We start from the raw sequence: 24,243 nt of genomic DNA on the forward strand, positions 1-24,243 counted from the left end.
TGTTCTGGAATTCCCCCTAGAATCTGAGGGTGAAGTGACAATACCAGTGGATGCTTTCACCCATTCACAACCTTGACCTAAACACCTTCACAGCAAAAAGTGCAAAATTGTCTGGTCATGGAATAAATTACCATTTTGCTGATTAATGTAGTAGTTTATTAGTTTAAAAATAACATTTTATGTATGGCTTGAGTCCCATTTTTGGCAGAATAGCACCAGTGTCCATTCTCAAGAAAGCCAGTAACATTCAGTTACAGGGTTCTAGTACAGTAGAGTAAGGTGGCTGCAAAAGAAAATGGATAGAAATTAAAGTGACATGAGTAATACCTGCCACCATTAGAAAAAAAATACTGCAATGGTATTTATTGAAATTCAAAAAAATAATTTAAGGGACCAAGAAAGAGGATACAGCAGTCTGGGTTTTGACGATGTACAAGTAGTTCTGCCCAAGATCCAGTTAAGATGAATTAGATTCAAGGCTGGATGAAGATTCCATTGATGGGATCTACCATAGAATGGGGGAGGCTCAGGGTTGAAAGAAGGCTAATATCCCCTCACACAAAGCAGTTGAATAAGGTTATTAATCCAAGTGCAGTGTGCTATTAATAGTCCATGAGCAATCAAGGCCTTGATCCAGGACAGGCCCTGTTGAAGACCCAGCAAGAGGCCCCTGACTCAGGGTCCGTTGGTGGCCCAGGGACCCAGGCCGTGCTGACTCTGGAGAAGCCTCTGGAGCTCCTTGAACTGCTCCACCGTCTGGTCCTTCAGGTCTGGGTTGGAGATCTGCAGCCGGATGCTGTCTGTGGACCAGGACAGCTCTCCAGAAAACATCTCTGTTAGGATCCGTGCCACCACCGGGACCACCTGGACATGAAATGGATGGAGGAGAGGGTCCCTGTTAAGTCAATGTGATCATTGTGTGTGTGTGGGTACGGGGTCAATTCGTTCTGCTCACCTGCACAACGATGAGCTTCTTCTCCTTGGGTTTCCGTTGGTCTGGCCAGTCCTCCCCAAAGCAGAAGCAGAGCTCAAACGGGGGTGGGGTGGGAGTTTCACCCTTCTGGAACAAGATGAGCCCTGTTGGTGTGCATGAGAGGGAGAAAGAAAGAATCTCCTGTAATGCGATAATCACTGTGTATGTGATATCTGTTCTATAGCTAATCCATTTAGATGCCTGGGCAGTACAATAAGTACTACTCAAGAGCTTACTCACAGAAAGGGCCTGTGACTGAAATATTCAGGGATCAACTGAAACTCAGACAGCCTCAAGTGAACTGAAAAATCATGACAATGGAGTCCAGCATTGTTATCTGACAGGATCATTTGGTGTTGTGATTAATTGATCTCAATAAAAAAAAGGGGTTTTGAGGGATCAGATGGGGATTCAAACACTGAAACTGCTGCCTTAGATAACTAAAATACCAAGGAATAAAATGGATTGACTGACTCACCGTGCAGGAAGTTATTGAGGCTGAACACTTTGTACTTCCTCTCCCTCTCCATAGGGTTGGGAGGCCCCTGCTCGTCAACGCCCGGCCCAGACCAATACACCTTGCACTGACACAGCCTGATAGCGTATATATCCTGCTCCCAGATCTCCAGGATCAGGCCTCGATCCATCACATCCAGCAGGTGCTCTGTGTAGAACCTCTGCTTCTCATTCTGGATGTCGGCCGAGCCAGGGAAGAGAACTTGGTTGAGGTTGACCGGGCCGAACAGGTCCACCTGATCCGGGGTGGGCTCCAAATGGCCGTAGTACAGCCGGCAGCCCTGGGGGTTACTCACCGTCAGGGAGCCCATCTTGCGACCCCGGTACTGAAACTTCATGTCTAGGTCAGTCACTGAAACCAGAGTCAAATAATGTAGTGTTGGAAGAATTGTAAGCACTTCAACAATAGTCAACATTTAATATAGCTCTTTCTAATCATGCCTAACAGTATTCTGACACCAAGTTATCATAAGACTGAAAAGGGGGTGTTTATCAATGAATAACACATTACCGCTTTAGCTACAAAAGGGTAAAACTTGATTTTGCCTATTCCAATTAACTCCAGAACCTGTCTTACCATCCCCCACACTTCCAGACAGCTGCCAGTGTGTTTCATTTGATGGGTGTGACAGACAGACAGCTATTCCAGACTACTACACTAATGCCTGATAGCCTATAATCCATTGAATGAGTCAATTGGAGGCAACTGTTTTGAGTGACTGTATTGCAATACCAAATAAAGTTGACGCCCTGTTTTTATGGTAGGGGAATTACAATGAATACTTTTTTGGATAACATGCAAGGAACTACTGCAGAAGTGCCTGACTGCCATAGTACATAAAGCTCTTCTCAACACAGCATAGGTGCTACTCCACTCACATGGCAGGCTGTTCAGCAGGTCATATTTGTAGGGTGGCACCGCCTGCCCTTCTTCCTGGTTCTGGACTCCGGACATGGCCTCCATTGGGGCGGCACCTGGGTTAGGGGCAACCGGAGCCACAGATGCAGCAGAAGGAACCATGGTGGCCATCTCAGTGACCACAGGAGGCTGCATGCTCCCTCCACCCATCCCCAGGCCATTGGAGGGTTCTGCGGGTCCATGGTGCACAAAGACCCCATGTTCCAACTTCACCACCAATGGAACATGGGCAGAAAACTCTGGGGGAGCCATGGTTGGCTGAGGGAGATCCGCTGCCATGGTATTGCCCCCGTTGGGATTGGAGTGCATGTTGGGACTGGGGTACATAGGGGTGTGGTGGGAGGTGCCATATCTGTCATTGAGGGGGGAGCTAAAGGGAACGTCTAGCCTATGTGAGGTAGGGAAAGCCTGATAACTGCGTGGGTCACTAATTCTGGGGTCTGGGAGAGACAAGAGGACAAACACATAAGACCTTGCATAATGTCAATAGTGACACATTTCAAAAGGTTTTCTGCCTAATTCACAGATGGCTCAGTAGCAAAGGTGTATTGACACTTACCAATGGAGAGATCAACAATATTCGGCATCTGAAAACAAAGACAAGAATGAATGTCTATGTAACAAAGCTGAGATATGGGTATTGTTCTCAGATTGTTCTGAGATAATGGAAAAGTAATTGTCTACTTTTCTACACCTTACCTCCTCCTCATCTTCATCAACTGTGTCTGAAACCAAATCAAAAGGAATATGCCATCAACATGGAGGAGAAAATCTCATTAATTTCACAAAACATGAATATCTGAGGTTATTAGACAAGTTCAACAAAGTTATTCTAAAGAACTAATTTAAATTTGAAGACAGACAATCAGATAAGACTTGCAAAGCTGCCAATGAGCATGCATGCTTATGCACGTGTGCGCACACACTCTTACCTCCATTGCAGGGCTGGTCACAGACCTCGTAGATCTTGTAGGGCTGGACGGGTGTCTCCTTGGTGCCGTCGTATTTCAGTTTGAACTCCCGGCTCTTGTTGAGGGCACAGCGCAGGTTGGCCTTCCACTTGGCAGGGTCCGGCTCATCCAGACCCTCCTGGTACTTCCCTGTCTCCAGAGCCCAGGCCTGGGGGAAGAGAGGGGGAGACAAGGAAGAGAAGGTTACATTTTTAATAAATTAGAGAAGGAGTCACATCTGGATGGAATCAAATGGGTGAGGGTTAAATTCACTTCAAATCAATTAATCACAACTTGGGTGCATTCAGAAAGTATTCAGACCCTTTGACTTTTTGCAAATTTTGTTACATTTCAGCCTTAAATCGTTTTTTTCCCCTCATCAATACACACACACACACACACACACACACACCATAACCAAAACAGGTGTTTAGAAACTGAAGCAGAAATATCACATTTACATAAGTATTCAGACCCTATACTCTAATACTTTGTTGAAGCACCTTTGGCAGCGATTACAGCCTCAAGTCTTCTCAGGTATGACACTACAAGCTTGGCACACCTGTATTTGGGGAGTTTCTCTCATTCTTCTCTACAGATCCTCTCAAGCTCCATCAGGTTGGATGGTGAGCGTCGCTTCACAGCCATTTTCAGGTCTCTCCAGAGGTGTTCGATCGGGTTCAAGTCCGGGCTCTGGCTGGGCCACTCAAGGACATACATAGACTTGTCCCGAAGCCAATCCTGCATTGTCTTGGCTGTGTGCTTAGGTTCATTGTCCTGTTGGAAGGTGAACCTTTGCCTCAGTCTGAGGTGCTGAGTGCTCTGGAGCAGGTTTTCATCAAAGATCTCTGTACTTTGCGCCGTTCATCTTTCCCTCAAGCCTGACTAGTCTCCCAGTCCCTGCCGCTGAAAAACATCCCCACAGCATGATGCTGCCACCATGCTTCACCATAGGGATAGTGCCAGTTTTCCTCCAGATGTGACACTTGGCATTCATGTCAAAGAGTTCAAACTTGTTTCTCATGGTCTGAGAGTCCTTTAGGTGTCTTTTGGCAAACTCCAAGCGGGCTGTCATGTGCCTTTTACTGAGGAGTGACTTTCGTCTGGCCACTCTACCATAAAGGCCAGATTGGTGGAGTTCTGCAGAGATTGTTGTCGTCCTGGAAGGTTCTCCCATTTCCACAAAGGAACTCAGTCAGAGTGATCATCGGTTTGGGTTCTTGGTCACCTCCCTGACCAAGGCCCTTCTCCCCCGATTGCTCAGTTTGGCCGGGCGGACAGCTCTAGGAAGAGTCTTGGTGGTTCCAAACTTATTCCATTTAAGAATCATGCTTCAATGCTGCAGACATTTTTTGGTACCCTTGCCTAGATCTGTGCCTCGGCACAACCCTGTCTCGGCGCTCTACAGACAATTCCTTTGACCTCATGGTTTGGTTTTTGCTCTGGCATGCACTGTCAACTGTGGGACCTTATATAGACAGGCGTGTGGCATTCCAAATCATGTCCAATCAATTCAAGTTTACCACAGGTGGACTCCAACCAAGTTGTAGAAACATCTCAAAGATGATCAATGGAAACAGGATGCACCTGAGCTCAACTTAAAGTCTCATAGCAAAGGGTCTGAATACTTATGTAAATAACGTATGTTTTTTATTTTTAATACATTTGCAAAAAAATTAACGTTTTCGCTTTGTCATTATGGGGTACTGGTGTAGATTGATGAGGCAAAATTAGTAATTTAATAATTTTTTGAATAAAGCTGTAATGTAATAAAATGTGCAGAAAGTCAAGGGGTCTGAATACTTTCCGAATGCACTGTAAATGGAGAACAGGGTAATGGCTAATGAGGAAATGACTAGTCAAAAGAGGCAGGGAGTAGGCTATTGCTGCTGTTAGTGCAGTGGATATCATGTGGGCATCCTTACACACGAGATCAAAAAACCCAGAGAGGTTTGACACTAGAGATTCAGTGGAAATGAAACTAAGGCTATTTCAGTTCACTAAAACAGTTGATACATTTATCGCTGAATGGGATAAGGAAGTGTGTGGGTGACATAGTAACCGAGTACCTTAGAAATACTCTTGAAATGTGCTACTTAATAGAAAAATTTCATCTAAGTAGACAAAGTAAGCAGAACTTTGATCTAACTACATTGTGATATCCGAATGACGACAGAGTTGAAGTATCCAGATCTGTCATGCCATTCTCAACATGGACCCCCCCTCTCACCTTGAAGATGGTGTTCTCTTCCTCAGAGGTGGGCAGGTGTCTTGTGGCGTGCCTCCAGGGGATCTGGAAGATCCGGTGGTCCGGGCTGAGCCACTGCAAGCCGGGGTACCTCCCGCTGTTCACCTGGGTTAACAGCCAGGGCTTCAGGCGGATCCTCCGAGGCTGCACACTCATCATGGGGCAGGGCACCACGCAGGGAGGAGAAAGGGGCTTCAGAGGGGGTGAGTGAAGGGGCTGGAAAGGTGAAGAGAAAAGTAATGGTTCAGATGGGTGATGGGGCACTGGGGGTAGGGGAGAGAGTGGGCACTGAGGGATTGTCTTGAAGCGTGATACGACAGTAATGGTTCAGATGGGTGACGAGGCAATGGGGGTAGGGGAATGTGGGGGAGGGTTGAAAGAGAAGATACTCCCTACCATCTGCAGGAAGAAGGCTGGGGAAAATGGAGAGAGGATGGGTGGGGAAAAGAGAGGTATGAAGGTGGAGAGAGTAGTCAAGCAAGTCTGATTTACTGTTTTTTATTTATGATGGCAACAGGCCTGTTTAGGAAATGATCTGCTGGGAAACAAAAAGTGTTCTGTGGCTGAAGAATACAGAACAAAAAGACTTAAGGCAATAAAAAACAACATCATAGAGTTGGGTAAATTAACATACACAACATGCAACAGTTGTAGGCTATTCCTTAATCCTTTACTCCATTTCATGACAGTCCCAAATTTGCTTTTGTCACCCTAAAATTATGGATTTGATACTAGGACAACAAGCCTAGGCCCTCCGGGCACAGATGCAGAGTCCACTGTCACACAAGTGTATTGTATGAGATCACAGAGGATCATATGAACACAGACGTATACAGGTAACTCCTTTACAGCCAAAGATGAACTTCTGTCTCAAGCAGCACATCAGAGTCAAATATAAGGCCAACTTGTATTTGCCGCTAGACGCGCTGAGACAAACTAATGCATCTAGATAGAATATGTCCTCTTCCCGAGGCTGCCACAAATGTCCTTCTGAGCCCTTGTACCAACACACACACACACGTGTGAGTTGAAAAGGGCAAGGTAACTTTAATGAGTATGCAACACAGAACAACAACTGGGTGCAGAGGCGTCATGGCTATAGGGGGCAAAGGGGCATGTGTTTATTTTTGGCATTAACTAGTCCAGATAGGTTTGCCTTTTTTCAACCTCATAACTAGCTACCAATAAGTTATTTCAGGCTATCAATCAAGTTAGAGTAGCTAGCTCGTCTTTCTCTTAGCTGGCATGCCTGCCGGCAAGGTTGTTAGACTTTCGAAAAGCATGCAATTACTAAGTAAGACTCACAATCCTTTTAATCTTTCATACAGATTGTTGCATAAATCCAGAGAAGCATATTTCTTAAAATAAATAAAACACCAGGGGGGGGGACAGGCAGCTCAAAATACTGTATATTCTTTTTTTTTTTACACATAGAATTAAGAATAATGATTACGGCTCTAGATTGCAGGTAAAGGCTGTTTCAGGTATTTGAAAAATGCTAAATTGTCCAACTTGTGGACAATGGGGGAGGAGAGAGCGAGGACTAGCCCCCCCCCTCATTCTTCAAGCTTTGTCAAGTTGGTTGTTGATCATTGCTAGACAATCTTTTGAAGTCTTGACATTAGATTTTCAAGCCGATTTAAGTCAAAACGGTAACTAGGTCTCTCGGAAAAACATTCAATGTTGTCTTGATAAGCAACTCCAGTGTAGATTTGGCCTTGTGTTTTAGGTTGTTGTCCTGCTCAAAGGTGCATTTGTCTCTCAGTGTTTGTTGGAGAGCAGACTGAACCAGGTCTTCTTCTAGGATTTTGCCTGTACTTAACTCTATTCCGGGTCTTTTTATCCTAAAAAAAACACTCCCTTGTCCTTGCTGATGACAAGCATACCCATACATAATGCAGCCACCACCATGCTTGAAAATATGAAGAGTGGTACTCAGTGATGTGTTGTATTTGCCCCAAGCATAACACTTTCAATACATAGCTTTTTAGTGCAGTGTTATTTTAGTGCTTTATTGCAAACAGGATGCCTATTTTGGATTACTTTTATTATGTACAAGCTTCCTTCTTTTCACACTGTCATTTAGGTTAGTATTGTGGAGTAACTACAATGTTGGTGGGGACATGGTGTGCTTTAAAATGGGGACTTCCCAATAGTTAAGAACTTAATAATTGCACAAGTCTGGATTACATTGTCTAAACTCTATAGATATATTTTTTATTTATTTAAACATATTAAAACAGGAATAGCTTCACTAGGTTTCATTCGGGGTGTGCAGAAGCCAGGTTGATAAAAAAAAAAGTTAAACATAAACCGACAACAAAAGCTGAAAATAGGCCGCCTGCCTGACACTGACATGATCATGTAAACAATCTTCAAAAAAATAAAAGATTAGTAGTCGGTCTGAAAAAAAATCTCAATAGGCTACGATAGTTGTTTTAGGAAACAAGTACAACTTTAAGCGGCACCCACCTTTTAACGATAGGTCTTCTCCACAAAATAATTTCGCTCCCTTGTATCGACGAGTTCAAGAACGCTGACTGTAGTGATCCCTCCTTCCACAAACAAGCCAGGCAGAGAGTATGCGCGCTGCCACAGGTAAGCTTTTTACTTGGTAGTCTAACTGACGAAAACCTTGCCCAACACCGTCACAAGTTCAAGGAGTGTGTGGGAGAATGACAGTCAGAAAGTCCAAGGCTTATTCAGAAAACTTTCCACAAACAGCGGCCAAACATGATTTGACTTTAAACATGAACAAACGTGGTGCGTGTGTGTTTGCTGAACTTGCCCAGATACCACCCTTCCGGTTGACAGACAAAAGTAATATGCAAACATTGTTTCATTTTCGATAGGCTACTAGTACTACCCTAGTGGTTGAAAATGTATACATTTTCAGTGGTGTAAAAAGTACCCAATTGTCATACTTGAGTAAAAGTAAAAATACCATAATAGAAAATCACTAAAGTAAAAGTCACCCAGTAAAATACTACTTGAGTAAAAGTCTAAAAGTATTTGGTTTTAATATACTTACGTTTCAAAAGTAAATGTAATTGCTAAAATATACTCAAGTATCAAAAGTAAAAATCATTTCAAATTCCTTATTGTAGGCAAACCAGATGGCACATTTTTTATGTTGTATTTACAGATAGCCAGGGGCACACTACAACACTCAGACATCATTTACAAATTCTGCATGTATGTTTAGTGAGTCTTCCAAATCAGAGGCAGTAGGGATGACCAGGGATGTTCTCTTGATAGGTGTGTGAATTGAACCATTTTCCTGTCCTGCTATACATAAAAAATGTAACGAGTACTTTTTGGGTTCAGGGAAAATGTATGGAGTAAAAAGTACATTATTTTCTTTAGGAATGTAGTGAAGTAAAAGTAGTCACAAATATAAAGTACAAATACCCCAAAAAATTACTTAAGGATTACTTTAAAGTATTTTTACACCACTGTCAATTTTGATGCCAGTAAGGATAGATTATTGGGGGAGTGATCTCCAGCTCAGAGAAGATCAGAAAATGGTTCAATTCACACACCTATCAAGAGAACATCCCTGGTCATCCCGTCAGGTGAGAGAAAGTTCCAGACATTATGTTTTCCCACCAGTTAGATTTCATTGTTTTAGCCAAGGTCAGTGTTGTTGATATGTAAGTACATATTTCATATCTTTCAGGTGTTTTATGTACGAAGATGCACTCTGCGACAATAATGTGATATTTATGGTTATGATAATTATAATTTCTACTGCAAGCTACTAGTAGTTATTGTGAGCTGGCTAGCTCGGTTTTAGTTATCATATACTTTTGGACATTTAACCCTGTATTTGTTTTGGATAATGTCCCCCAGTGCCTCGTTATATGCCCTGTAATTGTATAGGTGTATGTATGGTACATTATTATATCAGTATTACATTGTATTTCACTGTTTAGAGGTATTCAAATTCATTGTGCAATGAAGATGATGGTGCTATCCATACTACGAACATTGTGCATTGCTGTTCCATGCCTGTGCATCTTCAGCGTAATTAAACCACCTCAACTGGAATCCTACCTGTCTCATCTGTGCCCTTACCAGCACACGGGAGCAAACACATAAAGTAAAATCTAACCGAAGGAATATACAGTCCACCAAGTCCTCATTTACATAGGGGTCCGTTCAAGCCGGATAAAGGTGTTTACTCCCAGTTCTAGATGCAGCATGTTGCCGGTGAAGCCTGGACCTGGTCTGATCATCAAAGGTTCCAAGCCTCACCTTATCCAAGTTATACTAGCACAGTATGTCCATTGGCAAGAAGATGACCTTCAGCCTCGCATGGAGGAAGCTGCCAAGATGACACCCCTCACTCCACCCAGTCCCTTCCTATCCAGCCAGGCCAGATGGGACACAACTCCAGATGAGTGGGAGACATTCAGAGAGTAGAGGTCTGTCCTAAACCCTCATCTGACCCATGGGAGCAGAAGGATGAGCCACAGTAAGCAGAGTAAGGAGCAACATAGAGGTCTGTCCATGGTCTACAACAGTCACTGGGAACACAGGAAGCCACCTACAGAGCACAAGCTAGTGAGAGAGTACATCGATCAAGTGAGAGCCCAGCTGCGGCAGTCCCAGCGGGCCATACAAGTCTGGCTCACTCAGCTACGTGAGCAACAAGAAGAGCTGCCACAGCTCACATCCCAGTCTATAGCTAGTCTCTCTCCCACTAAGCCAGCCCCTACAGAGCCCTCACCCAGAGGTACCCTTCCAGCAGATAGATGTCTGCTGGCACCACCACGGTCCGCGTCAGAGCTGGTTGAGCATACAAAGCCATCACCCAACAAAGAAGATACGGCTTGCGATGGACAGTATGACAACAGTGAGTGGCCTAACACCCCAATGTGGCCTCCAGCAAGTGATAAGTCACTACTGCTGTGTCATCAGAGTGACGCTCCAAGCCTACAGTGCGGCTACCAACACCCTCCCCCAGGAGCTATGAATCAAATCAAATGAAAGGTTTGAGTTCCCTCAGTCCCGACGCTCACTCCACCTGTCAGGAGACTACTCCTCCACCAGTGTCAGCTCCTTAACCCTCCCAGTGTGAAGTACCAGCCCGCTTACGGTGCCAGGGTGTCTACCCGTCCCTGCCATTGGTTCTTAATTTGCCCTCAGCATGGGTTTTCAGCCTGTTCCTGACCAGATGTTTGATGTTTCAGTCTGCCGCCACAAAAGGACCCATCAGCCAACAGTAACCTGCAGCCAGCCGCAGTTCCAGTGTTGCCACCCGCTCCTGCTACAGAGCCGAAGTTAATCAACAAGGTGGACTCTTCAGCTGCTCCGGCTACAGAGCATCAGCCAGCAGGTGGCTTCCTGTGTTCTGTAGGTGGCTTCCTGTGTTCCCAGTGACGTGGTGCTCCAGACCAACATGGTGCTACAGCCCTATCCAGCCACAGGGGCTCTGCCTACCTCTGTCTTGAGGCCTAGACCAGCTACCACAGATGGGGCCCAGTCTGCCCCGTCCCCAGGGTTACTGCTGATCCCTACAAAGCTAACCGATTCTTCCCTCAGGTTCCTGTATGCAACTGACTATGGGGCCAAGTCTACCCCGTGCTCCAGTCTCCTGTCTGTTCCTGCTATAGGAGCTCAGCCTACCCCTTTCAAGTCAGACTCACTGTCTGGCAGACATGAGGAGCAGCGTTCTCCACCCACGGGGGCCCAGCCTGCTTCAGTCATCGTAGACCCACTGCTTCCTACCTGGGCAGCCCGGCTGGACCTGAAGGTACAACCTGGCCCTATCTTTAGGTCACCAGCTCCTGCAACAGAGAGCCATTGTGTTGCAGCCACAGGCCTACAGACTGCCGTTGATGCAGATCATCAGCCAGCATCTCTCTGGCTGCCATCAGCCGCAGCCCAGGGATCCTCAGCCCCAGTCGCAGTATCTCTGGCACCAGCTGCAGCCTAGGGGCCATCACCTGGCTTTACATTGAGTCATCCCTGTTTCAGTGAGGGGGGCTTCAACAGAAGCAAACGACAAGCCCCCCACCTGCTCCTGATGAGGAGCCCAGTTCACCTCCAGCCATGGGCCCTCCACTTGGCCTTGTCTTCCAGACACCGGCTGCCCATGCAATGCAGTTCCCACTTACCTCAGCACAAAGAGACCAGCCCAGCTCTGTTGGGGAGCCCCCACCTGGTCTTGAGAGGGAGCCCACCATGGCTTCCTCCACAAGGGCCGCTTCAGCCTCCGCCCTGAGGTCCCATCCAGTCCTTGCCAGCAAGGTCCTCTCCGACCCTGTGCGGGAGCCTCCAATTATCAGCTCAGATGAGGCTCCCGACCCTAAGATCAGGCAGGGACCTCGTCTGGTCTCTGCCTGATCCGGTTGGGCAGTCTCCGCCCTTTATGCTGTCGGCCATAGAGCTACTACCTGGCCCTGCTCTATGGGACAAGCCAGCGCCTGCCAATGGATCCCAGAGTTCTCTCTCCTTCGAGTCTTAGACTGTGTCAGCCCCAGAGACTGTATCCTCTGACCTGTTGGACCATGTAGTTGGACCTGTCTGCCAGCCCTTACTTGCCACAGTGTCCTGCCCTTAGTTATTAGTCAGGTCATGTTGCCAGGCCTTTAGGTGGCCCTGTCCTTAGCTCCCCAATCACCAGATTCTCAGGTGTCCCTGGTGCCCTATTAGCTAAGCAGTCAGGTGTTCCCCCTAGTTTCCTGCCAGGTGACACCCTAGTAGTTTGGACTGTTTCCTGCTGTTGGAACAATGCAGCGTTCCATCAATGACATTTACCCCTCTCCCAGGAGGATATTCTCACCACAGTGTGCCCCTGATGGACTAAGTGTTCCTGCCCGGCTGTTACGGACAGCAGCTCCTCTACTCTACTAGTACAGAGAATACTTTACATTGTTTAAGTACTGGACTAGAGTTTATTTGTTATTAGTGGTTATACCTAGCCAGGCCATCTGTTGATGGGGCGGCTAGACACCCCTAGACATCTGGTCTCATGCCTGTTAAGTTTGAGTAAGATATGTAAGTAAGAGTTAAGTAAGTCAAGATAGTCAAGTTAACTATTGAGCCTTTCTTAGGAGTGAATTAATATAGTGAATTCAGGGGCGGCTGTACAAAAGGCTGTGAAGACTTTGTAGTTAATCATATCAGTAATGTTAGTTCATCATATCAGAGCTGTAGCTCCGCCCAATGGTGAAGTGGAGCAGAGCATGCTGGGCGATCAGCTCAAGAGAAGTAAAGTGAGAGAAAGTTCCAGCCATCCTTGCAGCCATTCCCACTAGTTAGATTTCATAGTGTTAGCCAAGGCCAGTGTGTGTCCTTGTTGATATGTTAGTAAATATTTAAAATCTTTCAGGTATTTGTCTGAAGATGCACTTTGCAACGATAATGTCATATTTATGGTTATGCTAATTAGTCGTTTCTACTGCGAGCTAGCTAGTATTGTGAGGTGGCTAGCTCTGCTTTGGTTGTCAAATCATTTCGGACATTTTAACCCTGTATTTGTATAGGATAATGTCAACCTTTTTTATATATTTTTCTATATATATATATATATATATATATATATATATATATATATATATATATATATATATATATATATAAAGAAGAAAAAAAAGAATCCATATTATATCAATTCAAATACAGACATATAGCGAATACATTTTTTGGACATTTTGTTTTGTATACGTTTTAAAGACTCTTAATAGTTTTCCAAATCAGATAAAAAATTAAGAAAAGGGGCTTTTTCTTCATAAATTTTGATTTGTGTATGAAAAATGCTCCTAATAAAATAAAGAGATTTATGACATACTCACGTTCAATTGTGGAATCTGTGTAGTAAAATAATATGTCAAACTTAGACATTTCAATGGTTGTATGCAATTTGAGGCCAAGATATAGTTTTACATCAGTCCAGAACACTTCACTATATAAACAATGACAGAATAAGTGTTCAAAAGATTCAGTTTCTGGTTCACAAAAACTGCATTCAGTGGTAACATCAGGTATATACTTAGAAATCAAGCTATTACACGGATAGAATCTATGGATAATCTTAAAGGAGATCTCCTTTGCTTTATTGGTCACCATAAATTTGTGTGGAGTGAGCCAAGCACGGCGCCAGTTTACATCAAACGATGAAGCCCAACAAAATATCGCAGAGGGAATAGACTTCCTGTAGAAAATATCCCTTAATGAACGATTGTTGAATTTGTATCTAGTAGACCAATGCCATTCACCTGGATATCTCTTACAATCGGAGATATTCCAAAATATGCATTATTCTGAAGTAAAGTTTTTATCCCACTAGGTATAGCTTTAATAACAGTGACATAATCCTTGCTTGAAACTTCAAAGTTGTATCTTTCCATAAATTCTCTCCGTGTAAATAGATTCCCACTAATATTAACTAATTGGCTGACAAGTACAATGTTTTTCGAGAACCATTTATGATTAAATAACATCTTGTTTCTGTGTAATATTGACCCATTGTTCCATATCAAATCAAATCAAATCAAATTTATTTTTATATAGCCCTTCGTACATCAGCTGATATCTCAAAGTGCTGTACAGAAACCCAGCCTAAAACCCCAAACAGCAAGCAAAACATGTGAAAGAAGCACGGTGGCTAGGAAAAACTCCCTAGGAAAAACTCCCTAGAAAAGGCCAAAAACCTAGGAAGAAACCTAGAGAGGAACCAGGCTATGAGGGGTGGCCAGTCCTCTTCTGGCTGTGCAGGGTGGATATTATAACAGAACATGGTCAAGATGTTAAAATGTTAAAATGTTCATAAATGACCAGCATGGTCAAATAATAATAATCATAATAGTTGTCAAGGGTGCAACAAGCACGTCCGGTGAACAGGTCAGGGTTCCATAGCCGCAGGCAGAACAGTTGAAACTGGAGCAGCAGCACGGCCAGGTGGACTGGGGACAGCAAGGAGTCATCATACCAGGTAGTCCTGAGGCATGGTCCTAGGGCTCAGGTCCTCCGAGAGAAAGACAGAAAGAGAGAAAGAGAGAATTAGAGAGAGCATATTTAAATTCACACAGGACACCGGATAAGACAAGAGAAATACTCCAGATGTAACAGACTGACCCTAGCCCCCGACACATAAACTACTGCAGCATAAATACTGGAGGCTGAGACAGGAGGGATCAGAAGACACTGTGGCCCCATCCGATGATACCCCGGACAGGGCCAAACAGGCAGGATATAACGCCACCCACTTTGCCAAAGCACAGCCCCCACACCACTAGAGGGATGTCTCCAACCACCAACTTACCGTCCTAAGACAAGGCCGAGTATAGCCCACAAAGATCTCCGCCATGGCACAACCCAAGGGGGGCGCCAACCCAGACAGGAAGACCACGTCAGTGACTCAACCCACTCAAGTGACGCACCCCTCCCATGGACGGCATGGAAGAACACCAGTAAGCCAGTGACTCAGCCCCTGTAAAAGGGTTAGAGGCAGAGAATCCCAGTGGAAAGAGGGGAACCGGCAAGGCAGAGACAGCAAGGGCGGTTCGTTGCTCCAGCCTTTCCGTTCACCTTCACACTCCTGGGCCAGACTATACTTAATCATAGGACCTACTGAAGAGATAAGTCTTCAGTAAAGACTTAAAGGTTGAGACTGAGTCTGCGTCTCTCACATTGGTAGGCAGACCATTCCATAAAAATGGAGCTCTATAGGAGAAAGCCCTACCTCCAGCCGTTTGCTTAGAAATTCTAGGGACAATTAGGAGGCCTGCGTCTTGTGACCGTAGCGTACGTGTAGGTATGTACGGCAGGACCAAATCGGAAAGATAGGTAGGAGCAAGCCCATGTAATGCTTTGTAGGTTAGCAGTAAAACCTTGAAATCAGCCCTTGCCTTAACAGGAAGCCAGTGTAGGGAGGCTAGCACTGGAGTAATATGATCAAATTGTTTGGTTCTAGTCAGGATTCTAGCAGCCGTATTTAGCACTAACTGAAGTTTATTTAGTGCTTTATCCGGGTAGCCGGAAAGTAGAGCATTGCAGTAGTCCAGCCTAGAAGTAACAAAAGCATGGATTAATTTTTCGCGTCATTTTTGGACAGAAAATTTCTGATTTTTGCAATGTTACGTAGATGGAAAAAAGCTGTCCTTGAAACAGTCTTGATATGTTCTTCAAAAGAGAGATCAGGGTCCAGAGTAACGCCGAGGTCCTTCACAGTTTTATTTGAGACGACTGTACAACCATCCAGATTAATTGTCAGATTCAACAGAAGATCTCTTTGTTTCTTGGGACCTAGAACAAGCATCTCTGTTTTGTCCGATTTTAAAAGTAGAAAGTTTGCAGCCATCAACTTCTTTATGTCTGAAACACAGGCTTCTAGCGAGGGCAATTTTGGGGCTTCACCATGTTTCATTGAAATGTACAGCTGTGTGTCGTCCACATAGCAGTGAAATTTAACATTATGTTTTCGAATGACATCCCCAAGAGGTAAAATATATAGTGAAAACAATAGTGGTCCTAAAACGGAACCTTGAGGAACACCGAAATTTACAATTGATTTGTCAGAGGACAAACCATTCACAGAGACAAACTGATATCTTTCCGACAGATAAGATCTAAACCAGGCCAGAACTTGTCCATGTAGACCAATTTGGGTTTCCAATCTCTCCAAAAGAATGTGGTGATCGATGGTATCAAAAGCGGCACTAAGATCTAGGAGCACGAGGACAGATGCAGAGCCTCGGTCTGACGTCATTAAAAGGTCATTTACCACCTTCACAAGTGCAGTCTCAGTGCTATGATGGGGTCTAAAACCAGACTGAAGCGTTTCGTATACATTGTTTGTCTTCAGGAAGGCAGTGAGTTGCTGTGCAACAGCTTTTTCTAAAATTTTTGAGAGGAATGGAAGATTCGATATAGGCCGATAGTTTTTTATAATTTCTGGATCAAGATTCGGCTTTTTCAAGAGAGGCTTTATTACTGCCACTTTTAGTGAGCTTGGTACACATCCGGTGGATAGAGAGCCGTTTATTATGTTCAACATAGGAGGGCCAAGCACAGGAAGCAGCTCTTTCAGTAGTTTAGTTGGAATAGGGTCCAGTATGCAGCTTGAGGGTTTGGAGGCCATGATTATTTTCATCATTGTGTCAAGAGATATAGTACTAAAACACTTTAGTATCTCCCTTGATCCTAGGTCCTGGCAGAGTTGTGTAGACTCAGGACAATGGAGCTTTGGAGGAATACCCAGATTTAAAGAGGAGTCTGTAATTTGCTTTCTAATGATCATGATCTTTTCCTCAAAGAAGTTCATAAATGTATTACTGCTGAAGTGAAAGCCATCCTCCATTTGCGAAGGCTGCTTTTTAGTTAGCTTTGCGACAGTATCAAAAAGAAATTTCAGATTGTTCTTATTTTCCTCAATTAAGTTGGAAAAATAGGATGATCGAGCAGCAGTGAGGGCTCTTCGATACTGCACGGTACTGTCTTTCCAAGCTAGTCGGAAGACTTCCAGTTTGGTGTGGCGCCATTTCCGTTCCAATTTTCTGGAAGCTTGCTTCGGAGCTCGTGTATTTTCTGTATACCAGGGAGCTAGTTTCTTATGACAGATGTTTTTAATTTTTAGGGGTGCAACTGCATCTAGGGTATTGCGCAAGGTTAAATTGAGTTCCTCGGTTAGGTGGTTAACTGATTTTTGTCCTCTGACGTCCTTGGGTAGGCAGAGGCAGTCTGGAAGGGCATCAAGGAATCCTTGGGTTGTCTGAGAATTTATAGCACGACTTTTAATGCTCCTTGGTTGGGGTCTGAGCAGATTATTTGTTGCAATTGCAAACGTAATAAAATGGTGGTCCGATAGTCCAGGATTATGAGGAAAAACATTAAGATCCACAACATTTATTCCATGGGACAAAACTAGGTCCAGAGTATGACTGTGGCAGTGAGTAGGTCCAGAGACATGTTGGACAAAACCCACTGAGTCGATGATGGCTCCGAAAGCCTTTTGGAGTGGGTCTGTGTACTTTTCCATGTGAATGTTAAAGTCACCAAAAATTAGAATATTATCTGCTATGACTACAAGATCCGATAGGAATTCAGGGAACTCAGTGAGGAACACTGCATATGGCCCAGGAGGCCTGTAAACAGTAGCTATAAAAAGTGAGTGAGTAGGCTGCATAGATTTCATGACTAGAAGCTCAAAAGACGAAAACGTCATTGTTTTTTTTTTGTAAATTGAAATTTGCTATCGTAAATGTTAGCAACACCTCCGCCTTTGCCGGATGCACGGGGGGTATGGTCACTAGTGTAACCAGGGGGTGAGGCCTCATTTAACACAGTAAATTCATCAGGCTTAAGCCATGTTTCAGTCAGGCCAATCACATCAAGATTATTATCAGTGATTAGTTCATTGACTATAACTGCCTTGGAAGTGAGGGATCTAACATTAAGTAACCCAATTTTGAGATGTGAGGTATCACAATATCTTTCAATAATGGCAGGAATGGAGGAGGTCTTTATACTAGTGAGATTGCTAAAGCGAACACTGCCATTTTTAATTTTGCCCAACCTAGATCGAGGCACAGACACGTTCTCAATGGGGAAAGCTGAGCTGACTACGCTGACTGTGCTAGTGGCAGAAAACATTTATGAGGTGAAAAGTTGTGTTTATACAACAAAGCCCAGAAAATTAAAGCCTGCTTGTGAAAAGCCGGCAGTTTCACAGGAAGTTTACCCACAATATATGGACATTGTAGTAAAAAATTAAGCCCTCCGAACTTCTGAAAAACAAAATGAGGTATAATATTCCAGAAACTATGAGGATTTTTCTGTACCTTTTTAATCCAGTTGACCTTTATCTGATTGAAGAGAGTGAAGTCTAAGACATTTAGATCGCCATCACAAACCTTGTTGGTGATAACATCTCTTTTTATCTTATATGGCTTGTTTTTCCATATGAAGTTGTACAAAAGCCTATCTAAGGTACAGCAAGTGGATTTGGGAATGTCAATAGATGAAAAAAAGAGCCCATCAGCTTTGGATAAAAGCACCCTTCCTTGAAGACTTAAATCCCTCACTAACCATGAGGATAAAGACAGATTCAGTTACAGGGTTCAAATTAAGATCATTCACAGCCTTAAGATTTTTGGTGATCTTTACACCGAGGTAGTTTACAGTATCTTTTTCAGAGATGTTACAATCTGCTGGATTGACAGCTCCTTTCAAAACAAACATCTCACATTTGGAAAGATTTAATGCCAAACACGAGATTTTGGAGAACTGCTTCACAATATCCAATGCTAATCTAGCTTGTGACACATTTAAAAAAAAAAAGGTGAGTTATCATCCGCCAGTTGGGATATCTTGATCTCTCTGGCCTGGAATGTAATGCCTTCAAATGAACTTTTATGAACTAAAGAGCATAACATTTAAGATACTAACAAAAATAAAAAAGGTGAAATTGGACAACCTTGTCGTATTCTTTTGTAAATGTTAAACCAGAGTTTGATACAGCTATTGCCACCATTATACAGAGTTCTAATAGCATCAACAAAAAAACGACCAAATTTCAAATGCTTAAGACAATCAAAGATAAAATTGTGACTTACTGTATCAAATGCTTTCTGAAAATCCCAAAATAGGATAACAGGGAAGTCATCCAATAGATCACAATACTCAACCAAGTCTAACACCAGCCTCAGATTATCAGATATATGGCGCCCTTTCATAAACCCTGATTGACATTCATCAATCAGATCATTCAAGCCAGACTTTAACCTTTTTGCAAAGACTAAGGCTATAATTTTGTAGTCATTATTTAGGAGTGTGATTGGACGGCAATTATCAATATTTAAGAGATCCTGTTGGGAGAGACGGACCAAGGTGCAGCGTAATTGGAGTTCCACATCTTTATTTTAGTGAAACTTAAACAAACCAAGAAACAAACAACGACCATGAAGTACCATAGTGCTACATGCACTCACTCAAAACAATATCCCACAAAACACAGGTGGGAAACAGGCTACCTAAATATGATCCACAATTAGAGGCAACGATTACCAGCTGCCTCTAATTGGGAACCATACAACTCACCAACATAGAAATACAATGACTAGAACACCCCCCTAGTCACACTCTGACCTAAACACCAAGGGCTCTCTATGTTCAGGGCGTGACAGTACCCCCCCTCTGCACTGGCGCAGAGGAATACTCCGGCCCTGGAGCGGGACTGGATGCCGTGCCTGGACGCCGTGCCTGGACTGGGCACCGGCGCAGAGGAAGGCTCCGGCCATGGAACGGGACTGGACGCCGTGCCTGGACTGGGCCCCGGCACAGAGAAAGGCTCCTGCCATGGAGTGGGACTGGACGCCGTGCCTGGACGCCATGCCTGGACTGGGCACCGGCGCAGAGGAAGGCTCCGGCCATGGAACGGGACTGGACGCCGTGCCTGGACTGGGCCCCGGCGCAGAGAAAGGCTCCTGCCATGGAGCGGGACTGGACATCGTGCCTGGACTGGGCACCGGCGCAGAGAAAGGCTCCTGCCCTGGCACTGGCGCAGGAAGCTCCGGGCCGTGGACCATCATTGGAAGCTCCAGACAGTGGACTGTCGCTGGAAGCTCCGGGCCGTTGACCGTCGCTGGAAGCTCCGGGCCGTTGACCGTCGCTGGAAGCTCCGGGCCGTTGACCGTCGCTGGAAGCTCCGGGCCGTGAACCGTCGCTGGAAGCTCCGGGCTGTAGACCGTCGCTGGAAGCTCCGGGCTGTAGACCGTCGCTGGAGTCTTAGTGCATGGAGCCAGTACAGGTGACACCGGACTGGTGACACGCACTTCTGGGTGAGTACGAGGAGCTGGCACAGGACGTACCCAACTGGGGAGGCGCACTGGAGGCCTGGTGCGTGGAGCCAGCACAGGTGGCACCGGACTGTTGACATGCACTCAGGGCGAGTGCGGGGAGCTGGCACAGGACGTACCAGACTGGGGAGGCGCACTGGAGGCCTGGTGCGTGGAGCCAGCACAGGTGGCACCAGACTGTTGACACGCACTTCAGGGCGAATGCGGGGAGCTGGCACAGGACGTACCAGACTGGGGAGGAGCACTGGAGGCTTGGTGCGTGGAGCCGGCACAGGTGGCACCGGACTGGTGATACGCACTTCAGGGCGAGTGCGGGGAGCTGGCACATGATGTACCGGACTGGGGAGGCGCACTGGAGGCCTGGTGCGTGGAGCCAGCACAGGTGGCACCGGACTGTTGACATGCACTTCAGGGCGAGTGCGGGGAGCTGGCACAGGACATACCAGACTGGGGAGGCGCACTGGAGGCCTAGTGCGTGGAGCCGGCACAGGTGGCACCAGACTGTTGACACGCACTTCGCCTCCCTGACGGTCTCTGGCTCTTCAGGGCGAGTGCGAGGAGCTGGCACAGATGGCACCAGACTGGTGTCACGCTCTTCAGCACGCCTGTGCTGCAGCATACTCCTAGCCAAAACCTCTCTCCTGTATCCCTCATTGAACTCCTCCAGAGACTCCCATTCGGGCTCTGGCACTCTCCGCTACTCAGCCGTCCGCCCCATGTGCCCCCCCCAAAAAAAATCTTGGGGTTTCTGTGGCCGCAGTCCCCGGCGTTGTCGCTGTCCTTCCTGCGTCCTCTGCGACTTCCGCCAAGGAAGGGTCTCGTGTCCTCCCATGATCTCCTCCCATGTCCAAAACTCCTTTATCTCATGAACACGCTGCTTGGTCCTTGTGTGGTGGGATATTCTGTCATGGCTGTTGGGAGAGACGGACCAAGGCGCAGCGTGATTGGAGTTCCACATCTTTATTTTAGTGAAACTTAAACAAACCAAGAAACAAACAACGACCGTGAAGTACCATAGTGCTACATGCACTCACTCAAAACAATATCCCACAAAACACAGGTGGGAAACAGGCTACCTAAATATGATCCCTAATTAGAGGCAACGATTACCAGCTGCCTCTAATTGGGAACCATACAGCTCACCAACATACAAATACAATGACTAGAACACCCCCCTAGTCACGCTCTGACCTAAACACCATAGAGAACCAAGGGCTCTCTATGGTCAGGGCGTGACAAACCCCTTGCTTCAGAGATGCAGTTAGTTCTCCCTTTATAGCCTCCTTAAAGGTTTCAAGTAAAAATTGTGCTATTTCTTCAGAGAAGGTTTTGTAAAATTCAGAGGTTAATCCATCACAACCTGGAGATTTGTTATTTTTTAACTGAGCAACCCCGTACTGGATGTCCATAATGGATAAATCTTGACAACAAGACTTCACTAACCGAATTAACATTCTCTATAGAATCAAGGAGATCCTTAGAGTCACTCAAATTGTTATCTAAGGAGTAAAGATTCTCATAAAATGTAGTGTTAAAGTCTGATAACAACTCTCTATCCTCAGTGGTAAGCCCATTAATCTTAAGTTTCCGAAGTGTGTTGAGTTCCCCTCTCCTCTTTTCCAAATTAAAAAAGTATCTACTGTTCTTTTCGCCTTTTTCAAGCCATTGTTTTCTGGATCTTATGAAAGCTCCTCTAGTCTTTTCCTCATACAATGTATCTAGTTGATTCTGTAAATCATTCAATTTAGCTTTCTCATTAAGATCAAGATGCTCAATCTCTGTGACATCCGCAATTGTCTTAGAGAGTTCAGCTACCTCACATCTCCTTAAAGCAAGCCGTTTTCCATAAGTAATACAGGCTGAGTGGATTTTAAATTTCAGCAGTTCCCAATATTTCCCATATTCTGCATTAGATGTAGCTAAACTCCAGTAAACAGAAATTAGATTCTTAATCACATTTTTTAAATCATCATGCAATAACAATGAGTTATGTAATTTCCAATAACCACCAGAGTATTTCTTACCATCATTACTGCATAATTCTTACAGTCAACCATATGACTTTATGATCCGTCAGGACTGCAGGCTGTATTTTGACCTCTACAGTGTTGGGCTCAAGACTAGAGGATATCACCCACAAATCAATTCTTCATTGTAAGGAACGATCTCTATTACTCCATGTGTATTGTTTCTCTCCAGGGTTTTTAACTCTCCATATGTCAATTAAATCCAGGCTTTGGTAGTAATTCACCAATTTGTTCACACCAATGTTAGGCCTATGGGGCAATCTATCAGTCTCATTAGAATAAACCATATTAAAATCTCCATCAACTATAATCTGACTGGATGGATATTTTCTCAGAAGACTTTTAAGAATTTCTTCAATTTCCTCTAGAAGTAAGTTATTTGGAGGACTTGAACAGTATCCATATACATTACACAACACAAATAATCTGTCCATGTGGTTGATGACCGCTACTAGCCAATGTCCATTGGAGTCCATTTGAGTAAACAAAAATGTACGAATGATTAGTCCCGTGGGCCAAAGAAATGACATTGCCCCACTGATTTTTCCAATAATTATAGTCCTCTTTGCATGAATGTGTTTCTTGAACGAATACAAGATCTGCGTTGCAGTCCTTACAAAACAAAAAAAGCTTTTTCTCTTCAACAGGTTTCGTATCCCCCTGGCATTGATTGACATAAACTTCAAGTCCATATCTATAGAATAGAAAGAAAAATCCTATGCAATCTCAACTCTACCCTCTCTATAAAATGTTGCTTCATATATGTATTAACAGAAGTCTTAACTTGTAAACAGTAACACCATAATTCAAAACTAGAACGCTCAGTTTGCAGTGGGGAAGGAGTTACTTTGTAAACCCACCGACAGAACAAATCACCCCGGTCGTATTTATTTTCCGTCGGCGAAAAAGGCTCTAATTCCCCTGTAGTATCCACCCTTTCCTTGATTTCGGGCCTGTTGTATAAGAGGCCACAATTTTGCCTTTGCTGCCTTGTCTGCTGCAGTCAAGTCCTCACCGAATCTAAATTTTCTCTCTTTCAGAAAGGCACTTTCCTTTGCTTTCTTCCAAACTGCATCTCTCGCTGTGCAAAAAGCAAACTGGATGATGATCGAGTGCCTGACGATGGCATCTTGCTTATTCCCAATACGATGAGCGACATCCACAGCCATATATCCATCGGGGAAGTCCGGTGCCACACGGTTACAGATGTCTCTTACTAAGCGCTTCACATTCTCATCCTGGTCCTCGGGGACACCATAAAGCCGTAGCCCCCACCTTCTCCGGTATTGCTCTGCTTCCGATAAGAGCTCTTGCATGTCTGCGATGGTCTTCTCCTGTGCAGTGCATTTCTCAGAAGTAGCAGTGTTTGCAAGTTTAAGCGCTTCGATACTCTTGTATGCATGATTCAGAGAGGTCTCGAGGTCAACTATTTTTTTACGTGTTTTAGCGTATCATTTTCTCCAGACCATCGTCTCTTTCGTTTATCTTTGCAGAGACAGCATCGATTTATGTTGACCTGTAGTTTGCGCAAAGACAATTCCTTCTGGGTCTTTTTGGGTGCGGGACTATTGACTGGATTTTCAGAATCAACCGAATGTCCAGAATCCTCCATTTCTTCTCCTGAGGAGTCAGGTGTCGGTTTTTCTCCAACGTATGAGTGCTCAGCTTGCAACTGCCTTCTCCTCCCTTTGCTCTTTCGCACAGTTTTTTCTTCCATTTCTCAAAGTTTCAGATCAAATTAGCGGTCAACTAAGCGTTGTTCTCTATTGTGTTTACTATAAGCCAAGTTCCGTTACATTTAAGTAA

The 24,243-nt window shown here is 44.7% G+C and overlaps 1 protein-coding gene across 1 annotated transcript; it reads right to left on the reverse strand.

The window, feature by feature from the left end:
* Positions 1-133: 133 nt before the first annotated feature.
* Positions 134-8,391, reverse strand: irf5 (interferon regulatory factor 5). Its single transcript, NM_001139852.1, is given in 9 exon segments — positions 134-864; positions 956-1,077; positions 1,452-1,841; positions 2,369-2,848; positions 2,968-2,995; positions 3,108-3,133; positions 3,341-3,527; positions 5,589-5,822; positions 8,079-8,391. Coding segments are annotated over 8 exon segments (1,599 nt in total). The 5' UTR covers positions 5,766-5,822; positions 8,079-8,391; the 3' UTR covers positions 134-675.
* Between the last annotated feature and the right edge of the window lie 15,852 nt (positions 8,392-24,243).

The sequence above is a fragment of the Salmo salar genome, chromosome ssa17 (genome assembly GCF_905237065.1).
Source record: "Salmo salar chromosome ssa17, Ssal_v3.1, whole genome shotgun sequence".
Lineage (NCBI taxonomy): Eukaryota > Metazoa > Chordata > Actinopteri > Salmoniformes > Salmonidae > Salmo > Salmo salar.